Source organism: Trematomus bernacchii, unplaced genomic scaffold, assembly GCF_902827165.1.
Source record: "Trematomus bernacchii unplaced genomic scaffold, fTreBer1.1, whole genome shotgun sequence".
Classification (NCBI taxonomy): Eukaryota; Metazoa; Chordata; class Actinopteri; order Perciformes; family Nototheniidae; genus Trematomus; species Trematomus bernacchii.
In genome coordinates, this window is record NW_022987332.1 from 1342076 (window position 1) to 1359247 (window position 17172).

A 17172-nucleotide genomic window follows, 5' to 3' on the forward strand; every position below is an offset into this window, starting at 1 on the left:
TAGTTCCTGGGGCTTTTTGGTGTGAACGCAAATATATCGTAGTTCTGATGAACTATTGTGGGAAAAGTACTCCGGTGTGAACGCGCCTAATGTGTTTTGGGTTGTGTAACCATTAGCCAATCACCAACCAAGGTAACCCCCCCCCCCCACCTTATCACCTGAATCTCTTCCTAGAAAATATATTTAACCAAATATCTCTCTGATGCCCCTTTCACACCAGCGCGGTTCCAGGGCCGGTTCGGAGCTAGAGCCTGATAAGCACCGTTTTTTCCTGTTCACACCGCAGCGGAGCCGGCTCTTTTCCCCGAAAACCGGTTCTTACCAAGCTCCAAAAAATTGTCGGTCTAGAAGCAAGAACCGCATACGTCACGCTTACGTCGGAGGCGGGGGCAGGGGCGGGATCAACCTGAACAGTTTATGGCGAGTACGGCAAATAAAAGTTGTAACAAGCAGTAGCGCTGAGCAAAGTGACTAGAACGCAACCACACACTTATAAAAAAACACACTTTATAAAGTCAGGCAACACTAACCAGGCTTCGTGTGATTCTGTTTATTTGTACCTTACTTTGACCATCCGTCCTCTGTTATTGATCATTGTGGAGAGCAGGCAGACGTTTTGATTTGTATTATAGCAGCTATCGGATGGAATCAATACATGGGCTGCACAGGTTGTCATGTCCGACTATCACAAGTAGAATCATAATGAAAAATACGCCGGTAAAATGTGCCTGTAGAAAACGGCTTATGCCACAATAGGATAGCAACACGTAGTCAAGAACTCCAGGTGTTTCTTGAAGGAGAGTGTCCTATCCAGTGTAACACCAAGATACATGGGATGCGTGTGGTTGGACAGTTTGTGGCCATCCCAGGTGACGCTCAGTTCTTTTTTAGCGTCTCGGAAGCTGCATAGTTGGGTTTTTGATGGGTTGGGTTTCAGGAGGTTGTTATTGTAGTAGCTTGACATTTCTTGGAGGGCACTTTCAAGGACAGGCTCAATCTTCTGGAGGTCTACTTGTTGGGTGGTGATGCAGAGGTCATCTGCGTGGATGAAACGCTGGCATTCTGGGAGTAATGGCTGGTCGTTTGTGTATATGTTGAACAGGAGGGGGGCCAGTACGCTACCTTGTGGGAGGCCGTTCTTTGGCTTTCCACTTGCTCCTCTGGTCATTTAACTCGACGTAGAAGTGCCTGTTGTTGAGGAGGCTTTTGATGACTTGACACAGATTCAGGTCACCAGTCATGTCCAGTAGTTTCCTGACCATTGTACGGTGTTGGACAGTGTCATAGGCAGCAGAAAGATCTATGAATGCTGCTCCAGTTATTTGTTTTCCTTCAAACCCATCCTCAATGTGTTGGGTGAGGTTGAGTAGCTGTCCAGCACAGGAGCGGCCAGGACGGAAACCAGCTTGGTCTTTAGTCAGCTTGGTGTCTATGAGTGGCATGAGGCGTTGGAGTAGCAGCCTCTCGTAGAGCTTGTAAGTGATGCAGAGGAGGGAAATGGGTCGGTAGCTCTTTGGGGATGATGGGTCTTTGCCGGGTTTGGGGATTGCAACCACTTTGGCCTTTCTCCAGACAGGAGGGATGGTTTTTTGTGCCATACATGTGTTCAGCATCTCCAGGAGCCAGGTCTTTGCGTTAGGTCCCAGGTGCTGTATCATTTCTGCCAGTATGTCATCAATCCCTGCTGCTTTTCCGGGGCTGCAACTTACAGAAACCTCCCCGTGGTGCAGCCTGGGAAACGCTGGTTGAATGAGATATACATCCAAGAGGATATAATCTGATACTGCCAGTAGGCCAATCTCTGTATACTTACCTACGCAATCAAATTGATGGGATGCTAAAATGATCTGTTTGTATTTCGAGCCAAACACTTCAGAGACATGTTTTGTATATAACTGAGAACTATAATATATTGATGAAAAAGAATATAATAGGGGACCTTTAAGAAAAAGTAGCAATACAACAGCCTAAATATACTTCAGCCTAAATTGAAGTTGTCCATATATTATATTCTATATATTATTATTATTATTATATTCATTGTCTTCAGTACTAATATTCTGTGCAATGACAATAAAGTTGAATGTAATCTAATATTCCCCATGTGTCTTCCAGATCCCGCTGAGTCCAGGGAACTGGTCTGAGTCCAGCTCCTTCCTGGCCACCATCTCTCAGCCGGAGGGGAACAGCCTCTCCACCCTGGTCTCTGAGATCTCCGTCTCTGAACATCGCAACATCACCATAGCAACCATAGCAACCATTGCCACGGTGCTGGATGTTAGGAACACTAGCACCAGCGGCTCAGGGGTCATCTCCAACCAGACGTCTCTGTTTGAGAAGAACATCCGCTCTCAGCAGGACCCCTGCTGGGAGACCTATGTTGGACAGGTTCTCCACTCTGAGCATGTTTATTATATTTACTGTTTGGGGTTGTGTTTACTTATGATGTTGACTAATGGTCATCATAGCTTTAAAACATAGAATATACAATATGTAAGGGCAGTACATTGCTCAGAATTAGATATATAGAATACTACTACAAAATATACTGTAAATGTATACAACATTTAACCTGTTGCTTACTAGCTGTAAACAGGTACAGCTGATCTTATCATATGTTAAAATAGGAATATGTTACCCACTGGGTCAGAACATTAAGTATCACTATCACACAGAGGGAACTTTTGACCAGAGGATGGCACTAGATGCCAGGAGAATTACAACTACCAAAGTCATCCTAAATTGGACTTGGGTTTCCCAAAATGTCATATCAATACATCCATTTTATATTTAGACACTTTTAGTCTCTACCAAAGTCCTCGTTCTTACAACCAACTACCCTGCTAAATAAAGACAGTATGAAGGCTGTCCCTGTCTACTCGTGATAAACATCCCACACAGGGCCGGCCCTTGGCATAGGCAGTATAGGCGAATGCTAAGGGCGCATCAATCTATGGGGGGCGCCGAAAATTGAAAAATAAATATATATATTTGTCTTTATTTCATAACAACACAATTTCCCGATTTTGGATCAACAAAGTACATCTTATTATCTTATACTAACAGAACTACGCCTATATTGTGTACAGCGCCCATAAACTATGGCGCACCCACCCCCCAAAATCAAGTTGAACTGCCCCAGCCCCAGTAAACCCAGAGGTTTATGTGAAATAGTTCTTTTTTTGAAATAATGGTTTTAGTGTGCAATTATAGGTTTTAATTTTGTATTTGTGTTAATTTAAAATAAATCAAACTCCCAAAAAACGTATACAGCTTCTGTGTGCTTTTATTAACATTGGAATTTACTGTGTAAGCGGCCGCAGGGGGAGAGCTTTAGAGAGCTCTCTCCTGAAAGGGTGAGAGGCTCTGATAACCTCAGCTCAGTGAGGTAAAGGCACACCTTTATATGATCATTATAGTTATAAAAAAATAAGAGAATAGATTTTCTTCTATTCTCTTATAGTATAAAATACTATATGACAGTACAAAAAAGCTAAAATCTTGCCTAGGGCAGCAAATTGGTCAGGGCCGGCCCTGACCCATGACCCACATTATTGCTCTCTATGTACCTTCAAACAATGAACAGGTCTGAGTGCTGGATAATTAAAGGAACTGCATATGTTTGTATATTTACCTAACGTTCATGTGTTTTCAGGAGATGCTGAAGCTGTCCATCATCGACATGATCTTCACGGTGGCCAGCATCCTGCTCATTGACTTCATCAGAGGTCTGGTGGTCCGCTACCTCAGTGACTGCTGCTGCTGGGATTTAGAGAGCAAGTTTGTAAGTTGTTCACAAGTTGAGTTTTTTTTACTATAAAATGCTTTGAGCAATTTCCAAGCACCCCTCGACAAAGAAATAGTCCAGCACAAAGCTCAACATGATGATACACATTTCTTACAACATCCAGCAAAACTGATTCTAAAACAGTTTAGAGAACAAATGTTAAGAACAGAGACATAAATAGCCAGATTTCTTATGAGGAGTTTTTGAGCTTTATTAAAAAGGAGTGCTAAAAACACATTTTTAAACCAGGACCCAAAGGTCGTATATAGTAGAGGAACAAACCCCCCCAAAAAAGGCTTTTGAGGTACCCCTACACAAGGTAGAACAAAGCACAACCATGTTTTTTCATTACTTTAATGTCTAGTTTTTTAAATGGAAGGTTGTCGAAAAAATGTTTACGGCCAAAATGATGTATTTTGGTTGATGTTTGGAACCTTCCCATAACCGATTATAGTGAAAATGTGATATTTTCCAAAGGGAATCGTGTCTGCCATAACATAGATCTCTTTGTAAGTTGATCAGAATGTCACCAAATTTGGACTAGATGTTTACTGAGAGACAAATCTACTGTGGCCGACTGGTGCAAACGCGCTACAACAGTCCAAACATTTCCAAAGAAATTATGCAAATAAATAAACACAAATGTGCCAAAACATATGCAGAAACATCTTCAGCAATGTGATGAAACATGCAGCATTTAGAAAACATTCACCAACTTGAGGAAACATGTGCATTATTAATAAAAGTGCGGCATAAGCACTTGGTGACATTCAGGATTTTAAAGCTGCCCAACTGTCTGTGTTGGCAGAACTTTTGATGACTTTGGATTAATGCGTCAGCTAAATGCTATGTAATGTAAAATTGGGTTATTTGAGTCCTCACCTCACCCTCTGCTGTCCAGCCGCTAACAGCTAACCAGTGCAGCCAAAAGTACCAGTTCTTATTCAAAGATCTTTAGTAATCTTTTAATAAAAACAGCCACAATCCCATCTGGAATATAGGCTACCACATTTTCACTATCTTTGGTTATAGGAAGGATCCAAAAAATTATTTTGCAGTAAAATATTTATACAACCTTTCATTTCAAAAGCTACACATATTAAAATGATGAAAAAACGGTGTTTTGTTCTACCTTGGGTAGGATATCTCAACCTCAAAAGACATCTACTCTACTTACAAGTAGGTGCGAGTGTAATACCCTGTGTAGGGGGGGTGGGGGGTGGGGTTCCTGCTCTGTGGTGCACAGGAAGTGCTTCTCCATGTTTTTGTTTGCTGTCTGAGAACAGTGAGCACCTAATGAGGCTGAGAGGGTTCACATGCTTTCTCTCTCTTTCCTCAGCCTGAATATGGAGAGTTCAAAATAGCAGAGAATGTTTTGCATCTGATTTATAACCAAGGGATGATCTGGTAAGTGTGAAATGCCAGAATGAAAACAATGAAATATTGAGAACACATTCCACTATATCACCATGTCCTTGCCACTGTGTGTTTAATAGAAGATCTGATTCAGAGTTAATAGTGTGGCCATTGCTGACCAGCCTCCAGGACCCTGTTTATAGGACTGTGGTCCTCTCTAATGTCTCCATTACACCTCTGTGGCCTGCCCGCTGTATTTCCTCAACTCATTTCACAATTGTCACCTTGAAGCAATGAACTTAATGAAGTGAAACCTCGAGCCACTGGCTGTAATGTATTTTTATATGAAGTGTGACCCCAGTGTGTGTGTGTGTGTGTGTGTGTGTGTGTGTGTGTGTGTGTGTGTGTGTGTGTGTGTGTGTGTGTGTGTGTGTGTGTGTGTGTGTGTGTGTGTGTGTGTGTGTGTGTGTGTGTGTGTGTGTGTGTGTGTGTGACTGACTAACCTCTCTCTCCTCCAGGATGGGAGCATTTTTCTCCCCCTGTCTCCCTGCCTTTAACGTGTTGAAGCTGATTGGTCTGATGTATCTGAGGAGCTGGGCCGTGCTCACCTGCAATGTCCCCCACCAGCAGGTGTTCCGAGCCTCCAGGTCACACACACGCACGCACGCACACGCACACACACACACACACACACACACACACACACACACACACACACACACACACACACACACACACACACACACACACAGCTGTAATACATGTATAGAGTGGTCCTAAAACCCAGAAATGACATAGCATATTAGCATTTGCAGTTCCCTCGTCTTGAAGTCAACAGTTGTTTTGTTTGTTTTTGTTTGTGGTAAGCCTAAAATAAGTTATGTGGTTAATCCAGGCTTAAGAACGTTTTTTACAATTCTCTGACATTAAATATGTGTGTCCAAAGCTTCTTTGTATCATAAAAACAGCAGTTGCTAGGAAGTGACAAAATTAGACTTCTTAAATTCATCCCACCAAGCATTAGCATCCTTTAGCTTAGCATTCGTGATGAGTAGCCATGCGACTGTAATGCAGTTTATTATGTTAGCTTTTTAGTTCTGGACATTGCAATTACCTTTCAAAAATCACAAAGTGGTGTTAATATATTGAGGTTATCATAAACGTGTGTTTGCTACAGATCTTATTTTCTGCAATATTCCAAACCCAATGGAAAAATACCATAGCATTTTAGTTGTGGGAGCATATGACTCTATGCCTGTGACATCACACACTCCACCCCTGTCACGTGAGCCTCTCCTTGATAGAGATGAACTGCATCAGCTCACTTCTCTGACTATACAACCACCAATAACTTTACAGCTTTTCCTTCTTATCCCTATTAATATAACAGCTCTGCCTTATGATGACAAATCAATAGGTAGTCCTTCAGTGCATCATATGAGTCATATACATACACATATATATATATATATATATAAATACATATAAACATACACACATACAGTGCACACAGGCCTGAGGGCTCAGCCCACTCTGATTTATGTAACGAGGCTGTCATTGCCTCTTTCAGTGCTTATCAGTCACTCCCAGATGTGAGGGAAATCCTCACACACACACACACACACACACACACACACACACACACACACACACACACACACACACACACACTCACACAGCTGAGAGAACATGTAATCACTATTAGATGCAGTTGTGCTGAGGTAGGGAGAGATTGATGCTGACACGTTGCTGATAGTGAAGAAGGCTTTTGTACGCCCCCTACTCAGAATTATGAGGTGTTAAAAAGCACTGCATGTGCACTGTCGATATTTTTGTTGTGGTTAACATCGAATGTTTTAGCATCATTCAATTATTCTACTGTCCATGGACTAAAAATGTAGCAGCTACAAAGGGTGGATTGTTTGACCTCACAGTTGCTAATGTAGCATTAAAGGCTAAACATGGTCTCTCATAACAGCATTCACAATCCCCGTATTCAACTGTTTGAGAACTGGCTTTAAAAAATGGAAATTAAATTCAGAACATTTCAGACATTAACATGGGTTTCCCAAAACATGTGTGTGTTAAAAACAGAGGTGGAATCAGGATGTAGTTAGCCTAGCGTAGCAAAAATAGTGGAGGGGAACAGATATCCTGGCTCCTTCCAAAGTGAAACCATGATAATGATGATGCATCTGTATGGATTCTTGACAAACCTTTTACATAGCACATTTGATCCATTTGTGGGTTACAAATATTAATAAGTACAATCTTGTGTTCCAAACATAGGACTTTAACTATGGGTGTTCGCACCATCGCTGAGATGTCAGGATATAAAATCTGAGATATTGATATTTATTAAAATAAATAAGAATAATTATGCAATCCTAGTTCAGTGTTAATGGCCAGTCTACTGTAGAGTCTCTGCACATTTCTGCTCCCATGATGTGCAGTCAGCAGATGATGCGATCACTGCTGTTAAAGGCAGCACCAGTGGAGTGGAGCTAATGTGGGCCTGAGCATTCTGTAGAAGAATATTTAGCTGCAATAATGGTTGATAACGTCTGTTCCAGGGAAACCTGTTAGCTGTACCACACCTCAGAAGATTACAATTGTACTCTTTAATGTAATTCCCTAAATTCTGCTTTTCCATGTCCAACATTTTTAACACGATGCTCTTTTACTTGCAGTGGTTAAAAAGCCACATAAAGAAAGATTATAATTTTAGCTGGGCCCAATACATATGTTGTTAAAGAACACTATAGTCGCCCTATTGGGCTGATGAATACAATGCAGTAATGTGAACCTTTTTTTTTATTAATCCATGTCGTCTGGCTGTTTTTAGATCAAACAATTTCTACGTGGCCATGCTGCTGTTCATGCTGTTTCTGTGTATGCTGCCCACCATCTTTGCCATAGTGAGGTACAGACCGTCCCAGCACTGCGGACCATTCAGGTAAAAATAGTTTTATAATAAAGAAACTTTGCCAAATGTCTGTATGTGTAGCAGGAAATTGACATTATGGAATGTGTAATATACTGCTACTTAAGTTTAAAAAACAGTTATCTTGTTGATTTGTATTTCCCATAGTCTTTATTTCCATATTTGGTATTGACTTAATGGCTCAAAGATGTCCCCTCTTATTGTTAATCTGTTTATTAAACGTAATGTATCCCAAATGTGTCGCCAGCTTTATCAACCCTTACTTGCCAATTATGCAGTTTTCAAGATTTTGAACTAACTGTTATTACTAAAGTTAAAACAGTTTTTCAGGAGTGAAACTACATTTTCGATCACCAATATGTGATTACCTTATCCAAAAACGGTATATTTGAGAATTTACAATGATGTTTGAAGCTGTGAGGAGCTGCTGCTGTATGAGCAGGCGGTCTGCTTAAAAAAAAAAACACGTCAACAATGTTTTTTACAATTACTCTCACTGCCTGAACGTAGACACAGGTCCACACTGCCTAACTGTCTTACCATAGGGGGTTTAAAAATAATTCCGATTTAAATTACTAGAGCCACACATCTAGCTAGTTAGATAGCTCAAATGTGCTAGCTAGCTTCATATATAGGGTAGCTAAGGTAAGCTTGCTAACAAGGTAGGTAGGTAGTTAATGTTAGCTAGCGACTGTTGGCTAGCTTTGAACCGGAAGAAGGGAAGGGAAAGGGCTACATAAGGTGAATGGTCTAGCTCAGGGATGGGCAAATGGCGTTTTTTGTACTTGTAGTACTGATACCGTCCAATAGACTCCTAGTTACGTCGCGAGCTGCGTACATGATTTTGTTGGGCAGTCAAATACCGCAAAAATAATCTGTGACGCGTTTGTGTGTATTGAGTTTGTTTCCTGGGGAAACACTCACAAGAAACATCGGCTGTTGTTATGCCTGCTGTGGCGTTAAGTTACTCCGTTCTCCGCTTGTAATTATGCCTTTACAAGCTTCAAAGTTGTATTTATCATCTGAATTTGGCGAAACGAGTTTAATATTCCAAAAAGCCAAGACTTTGTTTATTTGAAATCAGATGTAAACAAACTGTCACGGTTCGGAACGGTTACACACTGTTCCGTGTTATCTATGATCGGAGCCGTGGGAAGTAGGGGTGCTGAGGGTGCTGCAGCACCCCCTGATGGAGGACAGGGGATCTGCACCTCCACAAGATTAAATACAAATATAATACAAAAAAAAGTTTTTGGGCATAGGCGACATAGGCAGTCGCATAGGGCAGGGGTTAACAAAGTGGGGGTCGCGAGATGATTACAAAATACAAATTCAAAATTCAAAAAAAATATATATACATTTTCTTATTTTTTTTATTATTATTAATAATAACGTGTGCATAGACATTTTTCAGGGACGGACTGGCCATCTGTATAATTTCCCCGCAGCGAGGCTCCCCCCGTTGATAATCCAGTAGCGCAGTGTTTCTCAAACTTTTTCATACCAAGGACCACTTAACCAATAAAAAAACACTCACGGACCACCTAACTCCACAAATATCCAAAAACAATAGGCCTGCTTACCACTCCAACAGTATATAACAAATTACAGCCTAATAATGACAGCTTAACCTTCTCTATATCACCTCGTTCACACAATAAATCAACAATACAAACAAATTTAGTTCAAATGCTCACAGGTTTTACACCTCTTATGAAATGTAGACTACATGTATTATGGAGTTTATGTCCGAGCCAACAGACTCACAGATCGTTGGCTACTGAGAGAAATGCAAACACACCGCATGAAGTACGACACAAACCTCCGCTGTGGATTTTCAAAACAAAATACAGTAAGACTGGTCGCAGGCTCAAGTTTAACTCTCTGAGGCCTAACACATTTTTTCACATGTTAGGCTCGCCTGGGCTTTTTTTTGTACAAATGCTATTAAAAAATGAACTTTGGTGACCATCGGGCTGGCCTGCATGGTCTGCCTACAAAACAAAAATTAAAAAACGTTTATGCAGCCCCAACAGCAGCCTCTGATCATCAACAGACTTCATGCAATGCTTCATTGGATGCATATATTAGATAATAATCTCTATCTCACTCCTAAAACATCTAAATCTACTTTCAGCATGGATAAATGTTCATAAAATACATCCATTGTTTGTTCTATATGCTTCTTGAAATCCTAAAAAACACATCGTTTTTCTAGAACAGATTACAAATCGCCAGAAAATGGTACAAACAAGTGGCAAACATTCAGCTTGCTCCATTGCGGAGATATTCCCGCGAGAGTGCGGAAAACTTTAATTTATTTATTTATTCACTAGCACAAATAAAACAAGTTACATTTATTTGTTATTGGCTATGGTAGGTTATTGGTTATGTTCACATACTTATTTGATGTAAAATGTAAACCGATCTTTTTCATATGGGTGTTTAAAGTTGTACCCCCTAGATCAGGTGAAGCATTTTACTGGGGGGGGTGCGCTAGTGGATTGTCAACGGGCGAAGCCTTGCTGCAGGGAAATTCTACAGATGGCCAGTCTGCCCCTGAAAAATGTCTATGCACATGTTATTATTAATAATAATAACATAAAAATTGATTACAAATTAAATTAACATTTTTATTATAATTTTTAAATTTTCCATTTTTAATTTGTAATCATCTCGCGACCCCCACTTTGGGAACCCCTGGATGTGACGTCCACACCCCAATTAAAACATGTTCATACAATACTAAATACATTTGAAGCCTTTTTTATGTATACAATGTCAATAAGTTTCTGTTTTTGTAGTGTATTCTTTATATATTCTATTGTGTATTCCTTGGATACTCTATTGATCTTTATCTTTTCTACTGTACGATTTTCATGCTGGGGTGGGGGGCGCCAGCAAAAATCTTGCCTAGGGCAGCAAATTGGTGTCATCCCCACAGCACCCCCCATTTGAAACATGTTCCCACGGCTATGTCTATGATTACTAGATGCCTTTCATTCATAATTTCAGTGGGAGGGAGGGGGAGCGGCACTGAGGAACAGCAGAGAGTTGACAGGTGCCTGTGTTGACACTCCCCTTATTGTGCGTCAGCAGAGACAGGCTTGTCTTAGGTTCAAGTTAGACAACTAACGTCTGGGTAGTGTTCATGACTTCATGTTTATGTCATCTTAATGGTTAATCTCAATGCACACGCATTTCCCGTGCTTTCCAATAGTTTTAAATAGTTGTATTCCACTGTTAAATAACCTGTTCAATACAAACATGCCACTTGTAAACATTAAATAACATTTCTGTGAACTGATATTTGTTTAGTGATTTAGAGGATGTTCCCTGAAAGATTGTAAAATGTCAATGAAGATGTCAGACTTAGTATATTTGTTAATAATTACATACAATACATGGAATGTATGTGTGTGTGTGTGTGTGTGTGTGTGTGTGTGTGTGTGTGTGTTCCAAGGGAATCTGCGGCCCCCTGGTGGCCAGTACATCAATTATGTGGCCCCCACCACCATCCAAGTTGCCCATCCCTCTGTTTGTCCCATAATTGTCACCATATATGATGAAGGAGCTCTTTCCTCCACCTTTAGGTGTGGATGTGTTTATATTGTTTGTAATTGTTGACTAATTTAAAGTCCTAAATGTGTTTCAGTGGTCAAGAGAAGATTTATGACATAATCTCTGAGACGGTGGCCAATGACTTCCCGCTGTGGTTCAGTAAAGTGATGAGTTACGTCACCAGCCCTGTTGTAGTGCTGCCTGCACTGCTGCTGCTGTTGTAAGACACACACACATACACACACACACACACACACACACACACACACACACACACACACACACACACACACACAACAAGAGGAGACAACCATTTAATTGCAGACTGTTATGTTTACGTGGGGAAATGACAGTGAATACATACAGGCAGCGGGACGTGTAACTCGAGAAGAGCAGCACCAGCGCGCAAAGAGCTTTTTACGCACCGCCTACACTGTGTTTACCTTCATTCAAACAGCTAAAGAGTGACCGCAGGCTGCTACATTTTAACTACACACACACACACTCTCACACACACACACACACACACACACACGCACGCACGCACGCACGCACGCACGCACGCACGCACACACACACACACACACACACACACACACACACACACACACACACACACACACACACGACACTACATATTAAGATTCCTTGTTTGACGTTTGTCCCTCTGTGTTTCAGCATGCTGATATATTATCTCCAGGCCATAGCCAGATCCCTCAAATTCACCAACAACCAGCTGAGGATGCAGCTGCAGACGGTGAGTTCCTGAGTTTCATTCTCACACTGAGGCCTCGTCCACACGGAGACAAAACGGGTGTTATCCGCTATAGTTCTTTATCGTATGGACGGTTTGTCCACACGAGGAACCACGGAAACAGAGCCCTCAAACGATAACGCATCCCAAAGTGGGAAGGTCTGGTAACGTAGCGCTTGCGGCACCGTGTGTACGCCCTAAGCGATCATAGCCCCGCCTCTCCCCACCTCTCCTGCTCACCCCTGTGTCACCTGCGTCATTGCTGATGCGTTTCGCCAACAACAACAACAATGGCGGATCACAGGGTTGCGTTCGTGCTCCAGACGCTACTGACCATGTTACAGATGTTAGTGCAACATCTACAGCTCCTCTACCACAACCATCAGCAACAAGTGGACATGGAGAACTACATGAACTACATGTTGCTAAAATGTATCCACCGCGGAGAATAACCAGAAGGGCAACCAGGCAACCATGGTAACCATGCTCGGGGGTCTTATTCGCTGCTTTTGGTGTATTTTGTGGCGGAAGTACAGCGCCACTTACAGGCCCGGCATATGTACTACAGCGTCTCCAGCGGGTCGAGCGGTCTCGTGTGAAGGGACACGTTTATTGAGCCGATTCCGTGTGGACAGAAGACTTTTATGATATTAGAACACGTTCCGACCCTCTCAATCATAGCACACGTGGCCTTATACAACAGTTCGTATGAAATCTCAGGAAATGTTGTTCCTCAGTTGTTCCTCGTGTTTTACGACAAGGTGTCTGTTTATGCTCATTGCATACATAGTGTACAGACTTTTCCAAGAAACCCTAAAACTAGGTTTAGGGAAAGACATGGGGAGTATACTACGAATCTAGTTCAACATATCCTGGATATGTTTTGAGTTATCCGGTTGACTAAATCCAAAAAGAAAACGCTCTCGCTAAACGGTCCTACGACGCTGGCTATCAACTCGATCGCTCAAGCCAGCCGTGTCCTATCTAGTTAGGTGCGCGTTCACATAAAAGGGGTGGTATTTGGAGCATTCGACCAATCACAAACACGGACAAGCGTACTGACAGCGCAGCGCGTCATATATTTCCTGAATGAAAAGTCAACTAATATTAGACAAATATGAAGACGTTAAACTTTAAACATCCATGACTTAAACACTTTATCCAGGATAAAAGCCACATAGTTGCAGCTGCAAGGTGAATACTGCTGGTAAAAGAAAAAGTGTTTGAATACGTTCATTAACAGTTTTATGATATCACTGCTGCTAAGACACGAGTGGATCTGACTTTAATTACATTTGACTCGAGTGTTTCGTCAACTTAATGTGTTGCTTAAAATAATACTTCTGCATACAGTATGTGACACTGTGAGTGTTACACGGCCAGATACGGCTCAAGAAGCTGACTCAGATAAGGAAATATATGATCCATTATGATGTGATATGAATGATAATGGGACACATCGCCGTCTGCACTCACAGTGCCGCGGACTAGGCTACGTAATGTTACTTTGATCTGGTTACTTATGTTGTGGCAGATATTTAAGTAAGCTTTCTTAACGCTAATGTTATAATAGCCAGATTGCTCTGAAGATGGGAGGGGATATTCTATTCATTTTCACGCTCACACAGCCGGTGATTTTGACCGGCCGTCTTTCCTGCAACGGCAGTTTAAACTGTATTTCCTTTCTCCTCCTGTCATATGAATTGATCGCTTTAAACTCCGCACACTGAGCTCTGATTGGTCAGCAGGCAGTGCTTTTATCCTGGAACCTATCCTGCTCCGGAGGCTAGCCGTTCAGAATAAGTTATCTAGCCTGCTAAAAAGTGAACCAGCTTCGTAGGACCTGAAACCCCTGAAGTTAGCTTGCTAAACGAAAATCTTGATTCGTAGTATACCCCCATGGTCCAAATAAGTACGACAGTCATGTTGACAGATGTACATTTTAGAGCTAGATATATATATTTGTTACATACTGACCAAATATACGCATATATATTTTTGATGGATCCATTTAATTTTGTCCTTCAAAATGTTATACCAATACCAATAATATATTATTTGTTTTATAAGAAATATGATTAAGGTGAATATTTCCTTTAATCTCTTTAGGAACGGACCGAGGACAAGAAGAAGGTCTTCCAGTTGGCTGCAGGTATCTCTGGTGTTTTTGAGATCTGTGTGTGTTCTGGTATTTCTTGTAGTGTTTTGACCTTCACTCTTTAACCCACCTCAGCGAGACTGCAGGCTCCAGAGGCCGACAAGAAGCCGGATCAGCAGGAGAGCGACGTCACCAGCCAGGAGGTCTCCATCCACACTCCATCACCCCGGCGGAACGGCAGCATCACAGACTTTAACTCTCCTGTTCACCGTGGTAACAGCATCCGCACCATCACCCAGTCAGCGTCCCGGGCGGAGCTGAGCAGAGGGGGTGTGGCGGGGTCCGTCCGGAGTCCAGCAGTCACCATCCTGCCCAAACACAGACCGCCGGAGCACACCCCCAGCAGGTCTGACACACAGCAGTTCAGCCAATCAGGGCGACCCTAAGACCTCATGCCAGCTCTTATTTGAAGGAGAACATTTTAAGTGATATGGATTTATCGTAGAATCAATAGTGAAGATGTAGCCAATGGGAAAGTTTTAAATGACACTGATCTCAGAAGTGACCTTCTTTTGTAATGAGTACAGTAAAGAGTCTACAGCTCTTTTATTGTGCTCCCCTTTACGATACATGTTCCTGGTGGAGTCTGTTTAGGAAGACTAACTTTGAAACGTGATTATATTAGGCTAGCTGCTAACATAAAAAGTAAGTGTTAATTTCGTAGTAAACCAAGTTTATCCAAATGTATATTGTGATTAAAAACAGCTTTAATGAAAATGAGCTTCAAAGTATTACATTAGATAGTTGTAGCTTAAACTTTCGCTTGTTAAGCTTGTTAATAAGGTAAATCCAGGTTTTACCATTGTTATTCCATTGATTTGAAATTGCAATTGCAAACATTTTTGTTTAAATCTATTTATTGTTCAGCCCTAGTTAGTACTTGTTTGATATTAACCTGGGTATTGTAAATGCTGTCTTCAGTTTCTTTTCATTTTGTAGAATAATATTCTGTGAGGTGCACTGAATACTAGTAAGTTATGGGAATGTTTTTGGCATGAAAAAGGTTGTTTTTAAACCTGCTGAATATTGGCTTTAAAGGAACATACCACTATTGTGCATGTTTAACAGCATTGTGTACCAATAACATTACATCACTGCTCGTCGCTCGTCGAAGTAGCTTCTAATGTTAGTCAAGATGCTGTTGGTTGACACTAAGAGATTATTATACGGCCATGCAATGCAAACATTTCAAATAATCCATGCTTTTCTAAAGCTTTATGCAACAATAAGATTCCAACAATAATATAACCTAATGATAGTCATATAAGCTCACCATTATCTCTTTTCCTTTCTCATAACAGGCCCCCACCCTTTCTTGGTGGTCCTAGTGGTTCCTGCAGGTCCAAGTCCTACCACCACATGGCCTGCAGTCCCCCAGCTCGCTATTCTGACCACATCCAATCTGACCCCCTGTACAGGAAGACCCTCCGCTCCATACATCCGATGGAGGCGGCAGGCATCATCTCAGCTCAGAGTTATGGGGGGCGGCGCGGCCACACCACCCGCTACGTGATCGTCAACGAACACGACCCCAGGAAGAAGCTGCTGCGCTCGGCCACACGGATCCCTCGCCACTTCCTCATGGAGGAGCCCGCAGAGATCCTGGAGCTTTACCCGCGCAACATCAAACGCTACGCCCCCCGCAGCGCTCACCACCAACCACACCCTCACCGCTCACACCCATCACAGCAGCATCTCAGTGAAGAGGAGGAAGAGGAGGAGGATGGGAAAGGAAAAAGAAGGATATCGTTGGGGAAGGCTCATCGGCCCAGATCCCTCTCTGACCTGCACCAGCCTGCACACTTCTACATCGGGGACCGCGGGGAGAGACACGGGTCTAAAGACAGCCGAGGAAGATATGGAGTGCATGAAGAGGATGAAGAGGAGGATGGTGAGGAAGAAATAGACTGGGGAGATTTAGAGCCACACTCCCGGTCTCAGAGCAGTGTGAGAGGAGCAGACTCTGTTCTGGTGCGAAACAGGCGTCACATCCACTCCCCAGGAAGACCCTGTCCCTCCCCGGTCAGGAGCAGGCCCATGGAGTCTCATGTGAAACCCAAGACCAGACCGAAGCTGGAGCCCCCTCTGACCGAGTCGGACTCGGCCTCGCTGGCCTCCAGCAGCGACCAGCAGAACAGCAGCACTGACCAGTACATCCAGGTCATCCACAACAAGGACCACTATCTCAAGTCAGAGGCCAGGCAGGGAAAGCAGGCCAAAAAGAAGTCCAAAACCAGCTTTGATCTGAATGTCACTGAGTCAAAGGACCTGGTCTATTCCAATGTATGACAGATTTGCTAATATTTATGTGTAAAAATGTTTCTCAAAATATCTTAGAGAAATACCCTACTAGGGATTAATACATTTTATTGAGAGCACAGAGAGTATATTATAAATGTAATTTGTTTATTTTATGTGTGTGGTCTTGTATTTTGAATTGGTTATTTTAGCAATGTGTAACAATCAAAACACACTGAAGTTATTTGTGTAACATGAACAGAAATACAGCTTACACGATAACACTTGCTTTATCTTCTGTTTGAATCTCTCAATTTATTTATTATTATTATAATAAACAGTTTTTGATTTTACTGTACATTATTCAATTGTAC

The 17172-nt window shown here is 42.1% G+C and overlaps 1 protein-coding gene across 1 annotated transcript in view; it reads left to right on the forward strand.

Annotated features, from left to right (window-relative positions):
• The window catches only part of LOC117480200 (transmembrane channel-like protein 3), a 56391-nt gene extending 39542 nt beyond the window's left edge, over nt 1–16849 (forward strand). Inside the window, exons 13-22 of the mRNA XM_034127423.1 lie at nt 2116–2388; nt 3656–3784; nt 5127–5194; nt 5662–5790; nt 7989–8099; nt 11743–11868; nt 12327–12405; nt 14512–14554; nt 14636–14906; nt 15862–16849. Of these exons, the coding sequence (XP_033983314.1) occupies nt 2116–2388; nt 3656–3784; nt 5127–5194; nt 5662–5790; nt 7989–8099; nt 11743–11868; nt 12327–12405; nt 14512–14554; nt 14636–14906; nt 15862–16849 (2217 nt within the window). The remainder of the gene's footprint in view (nt 1–2115; nt 2389–3655; nt 3785–5126; nt 5195–5661; nt 5791–7988; nt 8100–11742; nt 11869–12326; nt 12406–14511; nt 14555–14635; nt 14907–15861) is intronic.
• The last annotated feature ends 323 nt before the right edge of the window (nt 16850–17172 follow it).